This window comes from Marmota marmota, unplaced genomic scaffold (genome assembly GCF_001458135.2).
Source record: "Marmota marmota marmota unplaced genomic scaffold, marMar, whole genome shotgun sequence".
Lineage (NCBI taxonomy): Eukaryota > Metazoa > Chordata > Mammalia > Rodentia > Sciuridae > Marmota > Marmota marmota.
The window spans coordinates 13,381,393-13,401,806 of record NW_026000205.1 but is presented as its reverse complement, the minus strand read 5'-3'; the positions used below and the strand labels follow the sequence as shown (position 1 = coordinate 13,401,806).

The window sequence follows — 20,414 nt, the reverse complement described above, 5'->3', positions numbered from 1 at the left end:
TGTGATGGAGGTGACAGCTGAAAGCAGGTGGAATGAATGAGGGAGCTCCAAGGGGACTTGCTCACCCATGACACCTGAGTCATTCAGAAACGCAGAGCCCTCCCTACTGCAGGACCTCAGGAAAGAACAACCCAGAGTGCTCCAATGGACACACCGTTCATGTTGCGGCCCTCAGCTGACTTCATACTTTAGGAAATGAACTGTCATGAGAACTGTCATGAGAACAATTTGGAACTGAAATATAATCTGCCACATGAATCCCATCCAACTGGTCCCTCTGGTTTTGCTGCCCTGCACAGGGATGGCACCTGCTGCAGCCTGTTTGCCCCCCTTGGGGCTGCCCTCACGGTCACCACTGTTTAAGCTTCATTCTGTCTTTTTATCTCTAGAATCTTCGAGACAGGTCACAACGTATGCCTGCTTGGGATACCTCAGGGAGAAAGATGAGTCCAGAGAAGGACATACACTAAAACAATTCCACGCCCACATCTCATCCCCAAACACCAATAATTTTAATGCAAGAAATTCCATAAGTCTAAGTGACAAAGCTGTGGTCCTACACAGGGTTACAGGGCTTCCTGAGTGAGTATCCGGAAAGGTTCTATTTTGGGGGAGAGGATGGAGTAGGGGTGATTACACCCCAAAGCAGAACAGGGGATCAGCACAGACAGCAAAAACCTGTTGGGCAGACTCAGAGGATCATGCTGCGGTCTACACCGTGCTACTATTTTTGCCCACCATCCCCATGTTGAGTCTGCCCCAGACACAGGCCCTGCTGGAGGGGAGCACACAGACCCCAGGAAGGCATAGAAGCCGCACCAGGCTCACCCACTGCATCCCCGTCCTCTAGGGGTTGGTGCTAAGTTGCTTTTCTCCATCCTGCATCTGGTTCATACCAGGACAAATTTCAGGCTAAGAGGTTAAAGAAGGGGAAAAATTATTCTTTAAAATCCCAGTAGAAGGCAACAGATCTACTAAGGATGCAGAGTACACAGCACTTGGCAGAGGGCTGAGAGCACCAACTTCAGGCTGGTGAACTTGACAGAATAAGAATGATACAAAGCACAGAGGGTAACATAACAGTCCTCCTTTATCCAAGGCTTTGCTTTCCTTGGTTTCTGTTACACTCAGTTAATTGTGGTATAAAAATATTAAGTGGGAAATTCCAGAAATGAAGAATTCATAAGATTCAAATAACTTTTATGACAATATTTTATAATCGTTCTATTTATTAATTATTAATGTTAACCCCTTACTACGTCTAATCTATAAATTAAACTTCATTATGATATTATCATATATCTTTACATATAGGAAAACCAGAGTTACATAGGGTTCTGTACTATCTGAACCACCCGAACCTACTGGCACCTCCTATCAGTCTTGGAACATATCCTGAACAGACAAGGAGGGACTACTGTAGGCATTAGGTACACCTAATAAAAGAAAAAAATAAAAAAGCCCACATTTTCACTCATTGGGAAAAGTGATTCTGTTCTTCCACATAGTTAGTTTTGGAAGAAACAGCTACTCAGTGTCATCACTGGGGCCATTCATTTGGAAAAGATGAATCCTTAACCAAAGTCCTCACTGTGTACATCCCAAACTAAGATGATGGCCTGAACCTAATGGTCTCTTGATGTGAAGTTATACCAGTATTAAACACGGCCGGGTCCCCTTTCAGGCTTGTGAGACCATGCATAGCTCTGGGGAGAAACCCAGACCCTCTTCAGCTGGGCACCCTAGTGCCAACCTGGTGGGGTCACAGCTGTGCCTGGCAAAGACACACCTGCAGCTCTCTGGAAGGCGTCCACGGCATTCTCCAGTCCAGCTTGCGTCTGCCGATTGCTCCGGGTCCCAATCTGGGTGTAGAGGGCTCCGATGTTAAACAGAATGCTGGCCTTCTCCAGCAGCAAGTTCTGCTGGCTGACTGGGACCCCGGTGAGGGAGTCATACCTATTTAAAAGAAAACACATTCTGGAATACACAGTACTTGGCTAGTTGATGCCACTATGGGGTGAATATGGGCAAAATTCATTTATTGAATAAAATTTTAAAATGCACGTGCAATGGGGCTTTTGTTCCCAAGCAAGATGACAGATTTGATCACACTGATTACAGAGCCATAGAACTACACAGCCACAAACAAAAATAAGGCTTTTCAATTGAGATGTCCTTCAAGTAGGTGAATGGATAAATGCACTGTGGTACATCCAGACAGTGTAACATAACTCAGCACTAAAAGGACATGAGCTAGCAGGCCATGAAAAGACATGGTGTAAATTTAAGCACTTATCACTGAGTGAAAAAAGTCTATCTGGATATTCTAGGAAAGACAAAACTGTGGAGATTTTAAAAGATCAGTGGCTGACAGGAGTCAGGAAGGAGGGAAGAATAAATATGCACAGCACAGAGAACTTTCAGGACAGTGAAACTATTCTGCAGGATACCACAATGGTGAATGCATGTCATCATGCATTTGTCGAAACCCAGAAACTATACAACACCCAGAATGAACCCTAAGTAAACTCTGGGTGATAATGATATGTTGTCAAGGTATGATCATCTAGCATAAGAAACCTACCACTGTGGTGGGGACACTGTTCCCATATTAGAACCAGGGATCCAGAGAAAACACTGTACTTTTTGCTCAATATGGTTATGAACATAAAAATAATAATAATATATATTTTTAAATGTACATATAAGCGATTGGATGCCCATGCCTATAACCAAGCTACTCAGAAGGCTGAGACAAGGGCATCAAGTTTGAGGCCAGCTTGTATAACCTAGTGAGACCATGTCTCAAAAGAAAAGAAAAAAAGAAGGAAAAGAAATGTGGCTTTTCCCTAAGTGAAATATAGATAGCAATCACTAACCCCTCATAATTCTTCCTGAAATTTAAAAGACTCAGGATTTTTTTTCCCCATATTTTTTTATTGGTGTATTGTAATTGTACATGATGGTGGGGTTCGTTGTCACACATTCACACCTGCACACAATACAATAATACCAATATCATTCCCCAGTATTCCCCCCTTTCCTCCCTCCCTCCTTCTGAGCCCCCTCTTCTACTCCACTGATCACCCTTCAATCCTCAAACCTCCACCTTTCTTTTATTTCATCCCCTCTAGCTTCCTCATAGAGAAAATGTATGACTCTTGGCCTTCTGAGTCTTATTTTGCTGAGCATGATATTCTTAAGTTCCATCCATTTTCCTGCAGATGAAATCATTTCATTTTTTCTTTATGGTTGAATAAACTCCCTTGTGTGTATATGTATGTATGTGTATATATATATCATCAGTGGATGAATGGATAANTTTTTTTTTTTTTTTTTTTTTTCTGTACCTGGGAATGAACCCAGAGGCGTTTAGCCACATCCCCAGCCCCATTTTTATATTTTATTTAGAAACAGGGTCTTGCTGACTTGCTTGGGGCCTCGGTAAATTGCTGAGGCTGGCTATGAACTCAAGATCCTCGTGCTTCAGCCTCCTATTCCTAATCTTCTGAGGAACCTCTCTACTGATGTCCACAGTGGTTGTACTAATTCACAATCCCACCAACAGTGTAACTGTGTTCCTTTATCTGCACATCCTCTCCAGCATTTATTATTGTTTGCCTTCCTGATGGCTGCCATTCTAACTGGAGTTATGCTCAGGATTTTTTAAAACTCATGCTTCAAATCAAGAGGTAGGCAGGAAGCTTGTTCTTAATTCAAGACGAGAAAGAAGCCACTATTGCCTTCTCACTCAAATGGGAAGCCAACCGCACTTTTTTCCAAAGTCATCTGCATGTTCTTCCCAAAGGGAAGGCATTGGCCGTATTCTATCCATTGTGGTAAAATTTTATGCTGACCACGCCCTTTAGCCCACACTGCATGTATACTTAAGAGAAGAGACCCAGTTTTTCCAAAGTAGAGAAACCATATTGATCTTTGAAAATGTCATTATGGAAAAGAATCAGATATTCTATTTCAGTTTTTTAAAATCTATTTTTGATTGCCGCTAGGACAAAACCCAATTCCCTCCCTTCTAAGACAGAAACTGCTTCAGAGCCCTGCTGTTTCTCCAATGACATAATGAGCATTAAAAAAAAGAAAAAAAAAAAAAACACTTCTCTGATCACAAGTTCAAAGTCAGCCTCAGCAACTTACCAAGACCCTGTCTCAAAATAAAAAATAAAAAAAGGGCTGGTGATGTGCCTCAGTGGTTAAGTGCCTCGGCTTCAATCCTTGGTACAAAAAAAAAAGAAAGAAAGAAAAAGAAAAGAAAAGAAAAAAAAGCTTCTTCTTGGCTCACTTATTTTGAAACATTCAAGGCCTTCCTCCCTTGGGTCCCCATCAGAACTAAATAGTAGCTAGGCACACGCCTGTAATCCCAGCAACTTGGGAGACTGAGTGAGGCAGGAGGATTTCATGTTTGAGGTCAGCCTCAGCAATTTAGTGAGACCCTAAGCAACTTAGAGAGGCCTGTCTCAAAATAAAAAATAAAAGGAAAGGGATGGGGATTTACCTCAGTGGCAAAATACTCCTGAGTTCAATCCCTAATACCAAAAATAAATAAATAAATAAATAATAAATAAATACCAATTTATTTACCTTCCACCACAGAGTCTGCTGTCTCAATGTCATCTATGATAGGTGCTAAGGGTCCTAACCTGGGAAAGGACATGCAGACCACAGGCACCTACCAGGTAAACAAGAGCCCCATCTGGCGAGTATGCGGGAAGAATCTACTCTCCACAAATCCCAGCTGGATGAAGTATGACATCAATAGTTCAACACCTGCCGCATCCCGGCTGGGTGTCCTGCAAGCCTACAAGGAAGACAGCAGAGAGGTGAGCAGGAGAGTACCACCTGTAGAAACAGGTGCCTCCAACTATTTCTGTGATGTGTGGGACCCTTCGCTGGTATCATGAACTCTAGGAGGTCAGGAACCCTGGGATCCAGGCCCAGGCAGGACAATGGGCAGGACTCTCCAGTACTAGGGTGCTGCAGGTGGAATTCCAACAGCCCCTCCCCCATCATCCCCAACCATCCTGGATTTTCTAAGACTACACTGGTGCGGTCACAGGATGGGCAGAAGATTCAGCAAGCTCAAGCAGCTGTCCTCCAGCTCTGCTGCACAGAAAACTTACCTGTCTCAGATCCATAAGATCTGCAATTTCATCTTCATATAAATAGCCATCTTCACTGTAATGTTCCAGGATAAAATCCTTCAAGAAAAATGAGATAAGATAAGGCAGAGGAATCGTGAGTTTGAGGCCAGCCTCAGCAACTTAGTGAGACCCTGTCTCAAACTAAAGAAATAAAAAAGACTGGGGTGTAGATCAGTGGTAAAGTACCCTAGATTCAATCCCAGAACCTTAAAAAAAAAAAAAAAAAGGATGTAAGATTCTGCAGGGAACCTTTGAGAGCTCTGGTACTTCCATGAACAAAAACAACCCAGTGAGACCTCTAAACCCCTAAATGGATCCAGAACATCCCAGTGTTTGACAACTGCTCAAAGTTCATTCAGTTATTTAACAAACATTAATGGGCACTTTCTATGTACCAGGCAGTGTTCAAAGATCTGGCCTCCCATGGAGCTCAGATTCTCCCAACACAGACAATAGTGATAGGCATGAAAATAAATAAACTAGGGGCTGGGGTTGTAGCTCAGTGATACAGGGCTTGCCTAACATGTGTGAAGCCCCGGATTTGATCCTTAGCACAGCATAAAAATAATAAATAAAATAAACACAGGTAGTGTCCATCTACAACTAAAAAAATTTTTAAATTATAATAAAGCAAATTTCTTTAAAAATAAATAAACAAATAAGCTATATGGTACACAGTCGACTATTCCTTACTGAACAACTTGGGACCATTAGTGTTTCTGGCTTTACTTCCCCCACCCCCAGCCCAGATTTTGGAATATTTGTGTATACATAATGAGGTATCTTGAGAATGGGAGCCAAGTCTAAATATACACCTTTTACACACAGCTTAAAGGTAATTTTACACAATATTTTAAAATAATTAATTTTGTATATGAAACAAAGTTTCTACTTGTGACATCATGAAGGTACAGAATCTGTACCTCTGCACTGTAGGGATGGTTGACCTGTATCAGAAGAAATTAAATATTATAGGAACAAAAGTAAGAATCATGTGAGGGGCAGGGAGAATGATCCTGCCGAGCATCCTCCCTAAGCGCTGGCTCTCGCTGGCTATAAGAGAAGCTGGTAAGATAACTGTTCACTTCTTTCCCCTAGTGACTGAGATATTCTCTGTAGTATATACTTCAAACTCCTCCCGTTTTAGCATGTGCAATGCAGAGAGACACACACATGCAAATAGGTTTGTACTGAATACAACTTAGCTATATAGCAAACATTTTCACAGGCCAAAAAATATTATATAACATGACTTTTAATGGTTCTGTATCCCCCAATGAAATAAGTATACAATTCAAGTATTCGACAAGTAAACTGATCACTAGCTATGTGCTAGTCAAATGTACTAAGATTTTACTTTACTTTCACTTGTTAAAATACCAAAGTTGGGGCTGGGGTTGTGGCTTAGTGGTAGAGCGCTCACCTACAATATGCGGGGCCCTGAGTGAGATTCCTCAGCACCACATAAAAATGAATGCATGAAATAAAGGTATCGTGTCCAACTACAACTTAAAAATAATTTCTTTAAAGAAAAAGATACCAAAGTTGTTTCCAATTTTTTACAATTAAAGATAACACTATGATGATCATCAGTGTGCACATCTCTGACTAGTTTCTCAAAACAAATCCCCAAAGATGTCTTGCAGTGTCCAAGGAAATGAAGTTTCTTTAATTTTGAATTAAAAAATTAAATTTTTGCACCTCAAAGGCTGAGGCAGGAGGATCACAAGTTCAAAGCCAGCCTTAGCAACTTAGTGAGGCCCTGTTTCAAAATTTCAACAGCTAAACAAAAATTTTAAAAGTAAATAAAAAGAACGGGGGAGGAGCTGGGAATGTGGCTCAAGTGGTAGCTCGCTCGCCTAGCATGCGTGAGACACTGGGTTCGAGCCTCAGCACCACATAAAAAAAATAAATAAATAAAGATGTTGTGTCCACCTAAAACTAAAAAGTAAATTAAAAGAAAAAAAAAGAATGGGGGAGGTGGCTCAGTGGTTAAGTGCCCCTGGGTTTAACTCCTGCCCCATACCAAAAGGAGATTTTTGTAACTTAGTTATTTTTATACAACTTCTTCTTTCCTCTTTTTTTTTTTTGTCCTGGTGAGATACTGTTGCCAAATAGACTCAAACTCCTGGACTCCAGGGATCCTCCAACCTCAGCCTCCTGAGCAGCTGGATCTTTGCATGCACTACCACAGCAGGCTCAAAACTTGTCCTATTGTCTTATGATGCTGTCACAGATTTTCTTCATGACAAAGTGGTGATGTTTAGAATCAACTCCTCTACTAATGTAATGACCATTTGTAAAATTTGAAATAGTTTTTAAATACTGTATTGTTGGTGACATTAATTAAGGTGAGCAAGATCTGCAGGACAAAGGTGATCTGGAGCTCCACACAGAGAGTCCTGAAAGCAGGACCCGCACTTTTCTAGGAGACGCTCAGGCACGAGGACCATTTCCTTTACAAAGTCAATAATGAAAAAACCTAATATTCTTCTTTTCTTAAACAATCAATAACTAGTTGGATAAATATAATAGCAATATTATATAGGAATATCTTTTATAAAAGTACAGTATTTCTAGGGATAAAATTAATTTAATTAAGCTGACAACTATTAGACTTTACTGAAGGACATGAGCTATTTCATTATTTCTTTCACTTATTCATTAAATCATTTCCGAAAAAGATAGTCATGGTCCCTACCCATATAAGTTTTCTTTTTGTTGTTGTTTTTGGGTTTTTTTTTTTGCAGTACTGGGAATTGAACCCAAGTACTTGACCATGCTAAGCAAGCACTCTACCACTGAGCTATATTCCCAATCTTCTTTATTTTATTTTGAGACTGGTCTCACTAAGTTGCCCAGGCTAGTTTTAAACTTATGATCCTCCTGCCTCAGCTTCCCAAACAGCCAGGATTACAGATGTTTGCCACCATGCCCAGCCTTACCCCTCACAACATTTGTTGTTTGTTAATTGGATATGTTTTGTTCACAAAGAAAAATGTGCAATTCTGTGAAGATGGACTTTTGTCCAAATTAATGTATGAGTTAATTAAATTTCAATCAAGACTCAAAAGTGCTGCTTTGGGGGGAATTTGACGAAATGTCAAAGCAAAAATGTGGGTGTAAAAGCTAAGAAAGTTTGGAAAATTAAAGTCATAAAGGAGGCTTGTTCTACTTGATGCTAAAGTGAGCCATAGGCAGACCTTAGTATATTTGAGAAGCAGGTAATTAACAAAAGCCTGCAACTTCCCCAAAGGAACAGAAAAGGCAATTGTCATTCTTAGTTCTGGGACAGACTCACTCTACAGAGCCAGGCTGGCTCTCTAACCCTGGAGGGTTAATCTGGCTGAGCTTCAGTTTCCTCAGATGTGAAACAGGATAATGTCTAGCACTCAGGCTGCAGTGGACTATGCTTAGTAGTTTCCCCATAAAAACGAAGAAAGGATGGCATATCCACATCAGGTCCAGGCAGGATGGCACGCATCAGCAGTGCTAGTGATGAGAATGTAATGCAGGGATTATTATTATAATAGTGGTGTGGGCAGAGTTAAAGAATGGTGCTAAACTCCTGAAGTCATTCGAATAGAACCCCAGGACTGGGAACATAACTCAGTGGGAAAGGACTTGCTTAGCATGCTCTTGCCCCTGAATTCTATGCCCAGCATACAAAAGGGCAGGGGTGGGGGTGGATTAAGCCCCATAAACTGGAGAGCCCAGATGTAGAAGCAGCTACACTGGCAACCTAGGTGGGCACCAAATAAACCTTGGGGTAGGGTGTCTTTTGCATAGAGAATGCAAAAGGCAGCTGAAGGAGACAGGGAAAATGTGACTTCCCTCTGCTCCCACCCTGGGATCTCCTGCTGGTGCTCCTCCCTCTTGACCACAGAGAAAAGAAAGCTACAGCAAGAGGCTGGCATGGAGTGGGAGGGGAGCAAGAGGTGGGGGTAGGGAAGAGACACCATCAAGCACTGCAGAAACTCTGTCCTTAATAGACACGTCTCTTCCGACCTTCACAAAGCAGGACACTGTTAGAGGAAGAAACCAAAGTGTCCAAAGGATAGGTAAGTACTAAGCAAGTCACATAGCTAAGTAGGGAGGATCTTTATGTGTCTTGGTATTTTCTGAATGTTCTGCAATAATGGTCTTAATTAGAGTGAAGAGGAGGAGGAGGAAGAAGAGGAGGAAGAAACAGAAGGAAGAGGAAGAGGAGAAGCAGCAGTAGCAGCAGCAGCTCCATTTAAAGCAAAAACAAGCCAGGCATGGTGATGCACACCTGGAATCCTAGCTACTCAGAAGGCTGAGGCTGAGGCAGGTAACAGATCTGAGGCCAGCCTGGGCGACTTAGAACCTGTTTCAATAAAAATAAATAGGGCTGGGGATGTAGCTCAGAGGCATAGAGCTTGCCTAGTGTGAGACCCTGGGTTCAATCTCCAGTAAAGATAAAACAAAAAGGAAAGCAAACAGACAAATAAAACCTCAAATTCTCTGGAAAAGGCATGCATTTTGATAATTTTAGTTGCTGCTGCTTTTGTTTTTTGTGGTGCAGGGATTGAATCCAGGGCCCTGTGTATTCTAGGCAAGCATCTGCCTCTGAGCTACACCAGCAGGCCTGATGATGCTTTCTAAAGCAGCCATTTTAAAGCCCATGTCTTTAAAACAGAATAAAATTACGTCATGAGGGCTGGGGTTGTGGCTCAGTGGGAGAGCACTTGCCTAGCACGGGTGAGGCCCTGGATTCGATCCTCAGCACCACATTAAAACAAACAAATAAATAAAGGTTAAATTCCTTTAAAAAAAAAAAAAATCACATCATGAAGCTTTCCTGACCTTAAACCTCCCATGGACACATGTCAGATTTGAAATGGAATGGCCCTGACAAAGTCCACTGAACAACTTCTGTGTTGCTTGTTTCTCTCAAATACAAATGTGGAAGGGAGAAAATAGAAAGTCCCCAAACGTTCTCATTTTTGGATGACTGACATTTGCAGCGTCCCTTTTCAGATAAAATGACATGGTTGGAAGCCTCACTGAATGGTAATTGGCTATGCCCACAGCATGTGATTTTTTTTTTTTTTTCCACTTGCTTTAATGTGGAATTCAGCAACATGACCTATTTGGATCCTTGCAGATGCCCCAAACATTCCTAAGTTTCTCCAAGAGAGTCTCCTTTAAAATGTCCACATTCTTTTTAACTCTGGCACCGGGCAACAGACAAATTAAATCTTAAGAAAAAAAAAAAAAACTGTAGAAATGCAACTTTTCTACAAATACAGGGATTATCTTGAGTCCCATAGAGCAGTGGCAAATCACATCTCAAAAGTTCAGACGGGCTGTGAAAAGCTGGCATAAAGAGGCTGATCCTAAACAGTTTTCTACCCAGAAAATCAACTTTTTGGTCAATCTGAACCCTGAAATACCACCAATTGCCTTTCTCCAACTGGAATAAAAACTCCAAACTCACGGAAACCTGACCCTAAATTTAAACAAAGGCAGCAGTCAAAAGACCCTGGGTAGCCAGCACGGTGGCACACGCCTGTAATCCCAGCAGCTCAGGAGACTGAGGAGGGCTGGGGATGTGGCTCCATGGTCAAGTGCCCCCGAGTTCAATCCCCTGTAACAACAACAACAACAAAAAGACCCTGAGTAAAGGGACGTGTATATCATGTGACTCATAGCCTCTGTTTAAGAAGAGGTCAAGTGCAGTTGCTTTCAAAGTACTAATCCACTGCTTTTAAAAGACAAATTCTGGCTGGACATGGTGGTGCACTGTAATCTCAGCTACTCCTGCAGAGGCTGTGGCAGGAGGATCACAAGTTTGAGGCCAGCCTTAGCAGCTTATTGAGCCTCTGTCTCAAAATAAAACAAAAAGGGCTGGGAATGTAGCTAGTGGTAAAGCACCCCTGGTTCAATCTCCAGTACTGTGGTAAAAAATAATTCTATAGTGGCCAAAATGCCATGATCATTTTTTTTCTTAACTAATAATAGTACAAAATGAATCAACGAACAGGATTAGTAAGGAAAGAAACATCATTCTTTGAAGCATTTTTTTTACAATGCTGGGTTTAATTCCTATCCCTTGAATCTGTACTGGAAAGCTCAGAGATAGATACTACCTTATACCTTATACCTCATCTCCTAAACAGCAGATGGAGGTGAGTCATTAAATCTCAAACTGAACATGGAGTTGGGGATATGGCTCAGTAGTAGTATAGCTGCTTAGCCTGCGAAAGTCCTGGGTTTAGTTCCCAGTACCAAAAAAACACCAAACTGTCTCGAGCCATCCATGGTCTGTGTGTGTGAGCTATGCACATTTGGGACTGGTCTGGCGTTACATGTTTTTTGGGCTGTGTGACCCATTTTTCTGTCGCTCTGCCTGTGATCCTACACAGTACCTGAGATGGGTGTGGCTTTCCAAGATGTCAATCAACCTGCTGACCACAAGACATCACCAAGCAAGACTCCATCTTTTGAAACCCAATCCCTTGCCTATTTGGGTGGAATATTCTATGAATGGCTTTTCCCCAATAAACAGGGGGATTTCAGGTGGACTCTCTCTCTTGCCTCTTGCCTCCCTTGCTCCCCTTGCCTTCCAGCGTGGGAGCTGACACCTGAGGTCTCAGAGGCGTCTTTGATCCACAAAAAAGGTATTTCTGTGTTTGTGTTTTGTTAGTTGCCAGCCCAGTCAGCTGGTGACACCAAACCTCAAACTGATGGACCTGGGGAAAGGAAGAATAATTAAATATTCTAGGTGTGGATGGTCTCCTGGCCCCAGTGTGGAAGCTCCATCTCTCTTGTATGACTCTAACAAAGATCTCCAGTGTCCTACCTGACCCCCCCCCCCCAGGACTCACAGGCCCCCAAGGTAAGGCTTGTGGCATCTCCAGGTGGCAATACAGTGACTGCTGCAGATCTACAAGTACCTACTGAATGAGAAAGGAGCTCAGAAACTCAAGAATCAGAGAGAAAAACCAAACCCCAAACTTGAGCTATTCAAGTATTTAAGGGTAGTGAATCGATATCTTTGATTTACTTTGAAATGCATCATAAAATAAAATGGACTGGTGGGCAGACACAGGGAGGCATAAATGGACAGGTGGGCAATAAAGCAAAATGTTACTGGTAGGATTCTTTCAAGATGACTGTAGGATTCTTTCAGTTTTTCTATAAGTTTCGAAGTTTTCCATGATACTATGTTGGGAGCTGGAGACTTTAGCCATTCTTCCAAAAACATGGCCTTAATTGGTTACACAATTTAAGAAGAAAGGTATAACAGGGTACAATTCTTAAAATTCTAAAGGACACCCACCACAGACCCTCTTCCACTTGGCCTCCCGTGGAGGTCCATCTGGGATCCCAGCCCACCTTTTCCAGGTTCTCAGGAGGAGCTTCAGAAGTCAGCAAAGAAGAGAGCAAGTTAAGAGGAATGACTGACGGTCACCTGCAGACAGATATCACTGGCGCCTGGCCCAGTGGGCCTCAGACCACTGCGAGGAATACACAATTTCTTTTTTCCCACACTGAGGCCAAGTGCTTTACCTTGAGGACGACTGAAAAGTCGACGTCTTTGGTTTCCTTCAGGCCAAGAGGAATCAGAGGGATCATAAACGCCTCCCTACAAAGAGTACAACAAGGCATGTGAACACCCCAACCAGGCCACCTGGCACTCCACAGCCTCACCCCAGCAACCCAGCTCAGGTCCCCACTTCTGTCCTCACACCAGTCCACCACACAGCTAGCTGACAGGTTCCCGTTCCCTAAGGACAACTCGGGTCGTCCCCTTCCTTCAGTTCTTAAAATGGATTCCAGCCCCCCTGTGACAGCTGGATGCTGCAGCCTAACACACAAGACCCACCCCCACCCCACCAACTTGACCCTGGTTTATCCCTCCAGTCTCAACTTTCAGAGACCTGCCACATGCACTCACTGCTTCCCAGCCTGGGTACACCACCCGCTACGCTGGGCCTCCTTCTAATCTCCAAGCCTCCCTCCTCTCCCTCTCCTCACCACAGTGGGTCCCACCTGTCTAACTGCCCTCCAACACCCTACACACTCAACCCTGGGCTCCACATTTGGGGCTATTACAACAGGTGTCCCATTACCTACATAGAAAAGACTTTGCAGCCTGGGGCCCCATTTGACATCTAGGCACACTTAGCTCCCAGTCCAGGGTCAGCCTGCAGTCTCCACTTCACCTCCACCTCCTCTTCTGCCCCTACTGACCCCTCAGTCAACCTGCACTCAGGAGTGCTCCCTGAGCCTACATTCCTAGGGGCAGGGCCAGAAGGAAGTGAACAGGAAGCAGGCTGTGTTTAGCAAATAGGGATTTAGCTCCCTGAACTGTAACAGGAGACTGCCACAGGCTGCTTAGCCCAGCCCAGAGAGGAGGTCAGGAATGCTGGGCAGGGTGAGTGGACAATGCAGCTGTAAACTGAAACTGCCACTGTGGCACTGCTGTGCTAAAAGCAGGTGAGACCAAACCTTAGTACCTGGCTTCCCCAAAGCCTGCCAGGAAGGCTGGACCTGAAGGAGATTAAGGCAGGCCAAGCCTTCTTGCTCCTCCAGGGCTGGCGGCAAGGTCGGCTCTTCCCAAGACTCTCCAGGCAATGAGAAGAGTGACAGGTATCCTGAGGACTCCATCATCCCTAGTGTGGCGCTAACATGACTTTCTTTGTGACCTGAGCCTCCCTGAATTTTCTCATCTGTACGTGAGATCATTTCTTCCCTGCCTACCTCTAGAAGAGCTTCACAATCTACAGCACTCAGAAAGCAGCAACCTACTTTGAAAATAGCTACAATGAAGGGTGCAAATACAAGTTGTCATTTGGTATCTGCCCGTCTCTCCCCTCTCCCCAATAACACAGGGGAATCAAGAGAGGCCATTGTGGACTATGACTATACAGGGGTCTTAGATGCATCTTTGTAAGAAAACCCTGCTTTTTTTTTTTTTTTTTTAAACAAAACAAAAAAATGGCCACTCTCCATTTATTACTGAAGTCTGAGTCCTGGAGGAATTTGGACCTTTTTGGTTAGGTATAGTGGCACATGCCTGTATTCCTAGCAATTTAGGAGGCTAAGACAGGAGGATCAAAGTTAAAAGCCAGCCTGGGCAACTCAGCAAAACCTCTGTCTCAAAATAAAAAATAAAAAGGGCTGGGGTGTAGCTCAACAGTAAAGCACCCCCCAGGTTTAATCCCTAGTACTAAAAGAAAACAAAAAAAAAAACCCTAACCTTGAAATTTTGGGGGGAAACACTGGAATTTAACACCAGAGGAGAGGCTAGGAGAACCTTCCATTCATTGCTGCCCTGACCGGGTTTTTGAAACTGCACTGGGAGCCCACAGGTAAACCAGCTGCGCACAGGACTGTCACTGAGGGAAGAGCAGCAGGACCCCAGACACCTGCTCTTGGCTCTCAGCTTGGAAAACAACCCAGGTGCCATGGGGAGGATTAGGGTCAGGAAATGCACGCTCCAAGGTGGCTCAAAATTCCCAAATGTCTTCCTTCTGTTAATCCAGGGAACTATTTTATTTTATGCCTGAGTTTCCCCTGGAGCTCACCCACCTAAGAAGCCTCACATCCCCACATGGCAAGTAAACCCTTCTTTGGAGGGCTCAGCTATTTCTTAATTAAAGATGAACATTTTTTTTCCCCAAAAAAATAGCTCACCCAGGGCAGAGAACTTTCTGAAGGCACACTTCAATAATCCACCTCCCATAAACATTCCCTGAGGAAACTCCAATACTTATTGTCATACATTTCTTAAGTGTCGCCACTGTACCATCTTCTAGGGGAACTCGGGCCCCCTGACTTTGACATAAAATATCCCCCTTGGACTGGGGTTGTGGCTCAGCAGTAAAGTGCTCGCCTAGCATGTACCAGGCCCTGGGTCCCATCCTCATTTATTAAAAATAAACAATTTATTAAAAATAATTTATTAAAATAAATAAAGTTAAGGCATTGTGTCAACTAAAAAATAAATATATATAAAAAAAAGATCCCCCTCAAGGCAGTTTCTACTTTTTTGCATTCTATCAACAGAGAGACCCAGGGCCAGGCCTTGTACTTGAAGAGAGTCTGGGAGGGCAAATGGCAGGGTAACCTTGTCCTCACCTGGCACATCAGCTATGGCCACCCACAGAAGCACCTGCAGGGCATCTTTACATCACAGCCACCACCCCAGCCCATGTGAAAGATGCCATCTCCCTGCTGGGACCCAGTGTTCTCTGTGTTCCAAGGGACCCCAGGTCAAACGCCCGTCTGTCCAACACTGTGGATATTTCCCAACAAACTGACCAGGGTCATTGCTTTAACCCTTGTACCTGGTTCATCACCAAACCCAATCATCTCACTTCCCAAAACAGGGGCTGTCCTGTCCTTGGTGCACAACCCCCTACCCACCACCTCTCTGCGTCCCACCCTGGACACAGGTACACTCAGGCATCTGGATGACGTGCTTGCTGCCCCACTCACTCTGTGCTCTGATACACTCCCACTGAGATGTTGAGCCCCTCCAGCTCCTCCTTGAGCATCTGCAGGTCCGAGTTGACGAAACTCAGCTCCAGGCGTACCTGCTCTCGCACCTTCTGGTTCGTGGCTACTCTGTTCAGAGAGAGAAGGGAGAGATGTGCCCTCAGCCAAGCACCCCACTGCCAGGTGAGCAGACCAACCCTCAATTCCTGCGGGGAAGCTCAGAGGGCTGCTTGCATTTGCTTGCTAGATGTGATCAGACAAAATGTCTCAGAGACCCTGGGCATCTGCCCCATCTGAAGACCCGCCAGCAAATGGAGCCGGGAACACAGTCAATAATGCTGCAAGCTGCCACATCCTAAGAGATCCCTGCAAAAAGTTACCCTTGAAAAGAATGACTGCCTCCAGTCACCCCCTAAAAGGCCATAAATTATCCCTTTAAATCAGGCACAGTCGCATGAGTCCCAGCACTAGGAAGGCTCAAGAGGCAGATCACTTGAGCCCAGGAAATCAAGACCAGCCTGGGCAACAAGTGAGACCCCATCTCAAGAGACAAAAATACACAACAACAAAATTATCCTCTTACAAAGAAAACAGAGGACGAAGTAACACTTCCCAACTCATTCTATAAGGCTAGAATTACTGTGATCCAAAACAAAACAGGTCAATATCCTTCATGAATACCTATGCAAAAATCCTCAATAAACAGCAACCCAAACCAGCAACATATAAAAAGGATTATCTACCGTGATTTATTCCAGGATACAAGATTGGTCTAACATCTGAAAATCAACTCATGTAACACTATATTAGTAGAATAACACATGGTTAGCTGGGCCCAGTCGCATAGTAATTCCAGTGGCTTGGGAGGCTGAGCAGGAGGATCATGAGTTCAAAGCCAGCCTCAGCAACTTAGCAAGGCTCTAAGCAACTCAGTGAGACCCTGTCTCCAAATAAAATAAAAAAAGGGCTGGGGACATGGCTCAGTAGTTGAGTGCCCCTGGATTCAATCCCCAGTACCAAAAAACAAACAAACAAACAAACAAAAAACACATGGTTGTCTCAATAGATACAGCAAAAAGCATGTTAACAAAATCCCATGCAAATTCATGCTAACGTTTTTCAACAAACTATGAAAAATAAGAATTTACAAAAGCTGATAAAAGGTACCTACACAATCTGACAGCTAACATACTTAACAGTCAAAGACTGACTGCATTACTCTTCTGGATAAGGTAGAGATGTACGTTTTTGTCATTTCTCACAAACACTGTACTAGTAGTTCAAACCAGCAGCAATGAGGCAAGGAAAGAAATTAAAGGCTTCCAGATGAGAAAGGAAGAAATAAAACTGCCTTTATTCACAGTGGCCTTATCTTTTTTTTTTTTTTTGGTACTAGGATTGAAACCAGGGCCCCTTGACCACTCCACCACATCCCCAGCACATTTTTGTATTTTATTTACAGACTGCATCTCATTGAGTTGCTGAGCACCTCGCTAAATTTCTGAGGCTGGCTTTGAACTCACAATCCTCCTGCCTCAGCCTCCAGAGCTGCTGGGATTACAGGCATTCACACCTCACCTGGCTGCCTTATCTTATATGTAGAAAATCCCAAGGCATCCATAAAACAAATGTTAGAACTAATAAATTTAGCAAGGTCACAGGGTACAATCAGTATGCAGAATTCAGAGCTGGGGTGTAGCTCAGTGGAACAGCATGTGCTTTAACATGTGCAAGGCCCTGGATTCAATCCCCAGCAACAAATAAATAAATAGAGACCACAAACACTCATGCAAATTAATTCTATTTCTATATCCTAGCAATAAACAACCTTAAAATGAAACTGAGAAAACCAATCTGTTCACAATAGCCATTTAACAAAAGTACAAGATCTGGACACTGAAAACTATGAAACATCACTGAGATATTACATGAACAGATATTCCACATTTAAGGATCAAAGACTCATTATTGTCAAGAGGTCAAGTCTCTCCAGCTGACTTCCTGACTCAATGCAATCCCAATCCAAATCCCCATAAGCATTTTTTTAAATATATTTTTTAGTTGTCAATGGACCTTTATTTTATTTATTTATATGCAATGCTTAGAATTGAACCCCGTGCCTCATACACACTAGGCAATTGCTCTGCCACCAAGCTACAACCCCAACCCTCCATAAGTTATTTTTTTTTTTTTTTAGCAGAAATCATCAAGTAGATACTAAAATTTGTATGGAGACACAAAGAACCTAGAACAGCCACAACAATTTTGAAAAAAGAACAAAGTTGGAGGATTTGTGCTGTTTGATTTTAAAACTTGTTACAAACTCACAGTAATCAAGACAGGGTTGTACTGGCATGAGGGGAGGTAATGAACCAGAAATAAATCCTTAGGCTTATGGCCAAATGATTTTGACAAACGTGCCAGGACAGTTAGAAGCGGGGGAAAGATAGTCTTTTTAACAACTGATGCTAAAGCAATTAGACATTCATAGTTATGTCCGGGTCCCCAAGACCACCCCCAGTGTTTTAGTCAGCTTTCTTCATCATTGTGATTGAAACACCTGACAAGAATAAATAGGGAGGAAAATTTTATTCTGGCTCACATTTTCAGAGGCTCAGTCCTTAGAGGGCTGACTCCACAGCTTTGGGCCCAAAGTAAGACAGACATCATGGTGGAAGGGTGTGGTGGAGGAAAGCAGCTCAGGACATGGAACCACGAAGCAGAGGGGACAAAACAGAAACCCCAAAGGCACACCCCCACTGACCCACCTCCTCCAGCCACACCCTATCTGCCTATAGTTTCTACCTAGTTAATCTAGGTCAGTGGGTTAATTCATTGATTAGGTCACAACTCTCATAATCTCATCATTTCACTTCTGAATATGGCATTGTCTCACACATGAGTTTTCTGGGGACACCACACATCCCAACCATAATACCCAGGTTCAGCAATAGATTTGCTACCATGACTAGCAGAACTCGTTGCTTGGATTTATCACAGCAAAGAGATAACAAAGCAAAAGGGTGTGAGAGGTCTTGAAGGAAGGCTGGCACAGGCTTCTAAGAGTTCTCTCCCAGTAGAGTTATGCAGGTCACACTTAATTCCTCCAGTAATGAGCTGTGACAACACATATGAAATGCCATCTATCAGGAAAGCTCGTTTGAGATGCAGTATCCAGAACTTTTACCGGGGGCTGATCAAGCAGGCACCTCCACCTAGCAAAATTCCAAAATTCTAATTCCTGGAAGGGAAGGAGGTAGTTCCACACAACACATCACTTGTACAGTGTTGGAATGGTGAGCCACTCATATCAGACTGGGAGGATGGGAACCCTCCGAAAATCTAAGTTTCCAGCCACGAATCCAGAGCCAGTCTTGCCAAGAGGCCTGCCTAAGGATAGCAGTCTCAGGCCTGCAATGTGGATCCTTTACTGCACAATGGGAAAAAAGAAAAAGAAAAAAAGAGAGCCCATAACATGAACTTCACCTCTAAATCTTCTAGAAGAAAATAAAGGAGAAAATTTCATGACATTGGGTTGGATAAAATATTCTTACACACTGAGAGCATAATCCCAAGAGAAGAAACTGATGAAAAGTCACTGTCAAGTTTTAAAATCTGGGCTGGGGGTATGGCTCAAGCGGTAGCGCGCTCGCCTGGCATGCGTGCAGCCCAAGTTCAATCCTCAGCACCACATACAAACAAAGATGTTGTGTCCGCCGAAAACTGAAAAATAAATATTAAAAATTCTCTCTCTCACCCTCTCTCTCTCTCTCTTTAAAAAAAAAAAAAGTTTTAAAATCTCTGCCTTTTAGGAGACACTATAAGAAAAAGGGACTTGGGAATGTAGCTCAGAAGAAGAACATGTGCTTAGTACTTAGCATGTCTGAGCACCCAGATTTAAATCCCAACACACACACACACACACACACACACACACACGGAGAAGAGAATAAAGCCAAAGACCAAGAGAAAATATTTACAAATTGTATATCTAATAATTTGTATGCAGAATATATAAAGAGCTACACTAAATAATTCAAAAGATAATTTGGTATATTTTTTCAAATAGACAAAAGACCGGAATGGACATTTTACCAAAGAACATATATGAATAGCTAAAAGCACATGAAACTTATCATTAGTCATATCATATCATATCATTAGTCAGCAGAAGACTGCAAATTAAAACCATAATGAGACACCAATATACACCTACTACATTGGCTATGATTTAAAAAAAAAAGTCAGATAACAATAGCATCAGTGAAGACGTGGAGAAACTGAAGCCCTCATAAACCGCGGATGGTAAAAGGTAGAATCACTTTGGAAAACAGTTTGACAGTTATACAAAAACTTACCATGTAACCTAGCATTTTCACTCAAAGAATCGACATGAGACAAATAAAAATATGCATGTATCCAAAGACACGTATGTGAATATTCATAGTAGCCCAAAAAGCAGGAACAATCTAAATGTCCACTAGCTAGTAAAATCTAGTATACTTGGGGCTGGATTATAGCTTAATGGTAGAGCGCTTACCTTGCACGTTTGAGGAACTGGGTCTGATCCTCAGCAACACATAAAAATGAATAAAATAAAATAAAGGTATTATTTCTATCTACAACTAAGAAAATAGTTTAAAAAAAGGCTTTTAAAAAAATTTGGTATACTCACATGGTGTATACATAGAATGGAACAGCATTCAGCAATATATAGCAACAAACTTTACTGAAGGTTTTTTTTTTTTTTTTTATTACTGCTTTTTTTTTTTTTTTTTTTTTTTG

At 42.7% G+C, this 20,414-nt stretch overlaps 1 protein-coding gene across 2 annotated transcripts in view; it reads right to left on the bottom strand.

Annotated features, from left to right (window-relative positions):
* Rhpn2 (rhophilin Rho GTPase binding protein 2) overlaps nucleotides 1-20,414 on the bottom strand; it is a 55,593-nt gene that overhangs the window by 19,416 nt on the left and 15,763 nt on the right. The window contains exons 2-6 of one of the 2 annotated variants that reach the window (XM_015497074.2): nucleotides 15,630-15,758; nucleotides 12,696-12,771; nucleotides 5,139-5,216; nucleotides 4,692-4,816; nucleotides 1,790-1,956 (exon numbers count right to left, since the gene is read on the bottom strand). In XM_015497074.2, the coding sequence (XP_015352560.2) occupies nucleotides 1,790-1,956; nucleotides 4,692-4,816; nucleotides 5,139-5,216; nucleotides 12,696-12,771; nucleotides 15,630-15,758 (575 nt within the window). Of the gene's footprint in view, nucleotides 1-1,789; nucleotides 1,957-4,691; nucleotides 4,817-5,138; nucleotides 5,217-12,695; nucleotides 12,772-13,262; nucleotides 13,322-15,629; nucleotides 15,759-20,414 lie in introns of those variants that run through there. The other variant, XM_048790977.1, reaches the window with a different exon arrangement.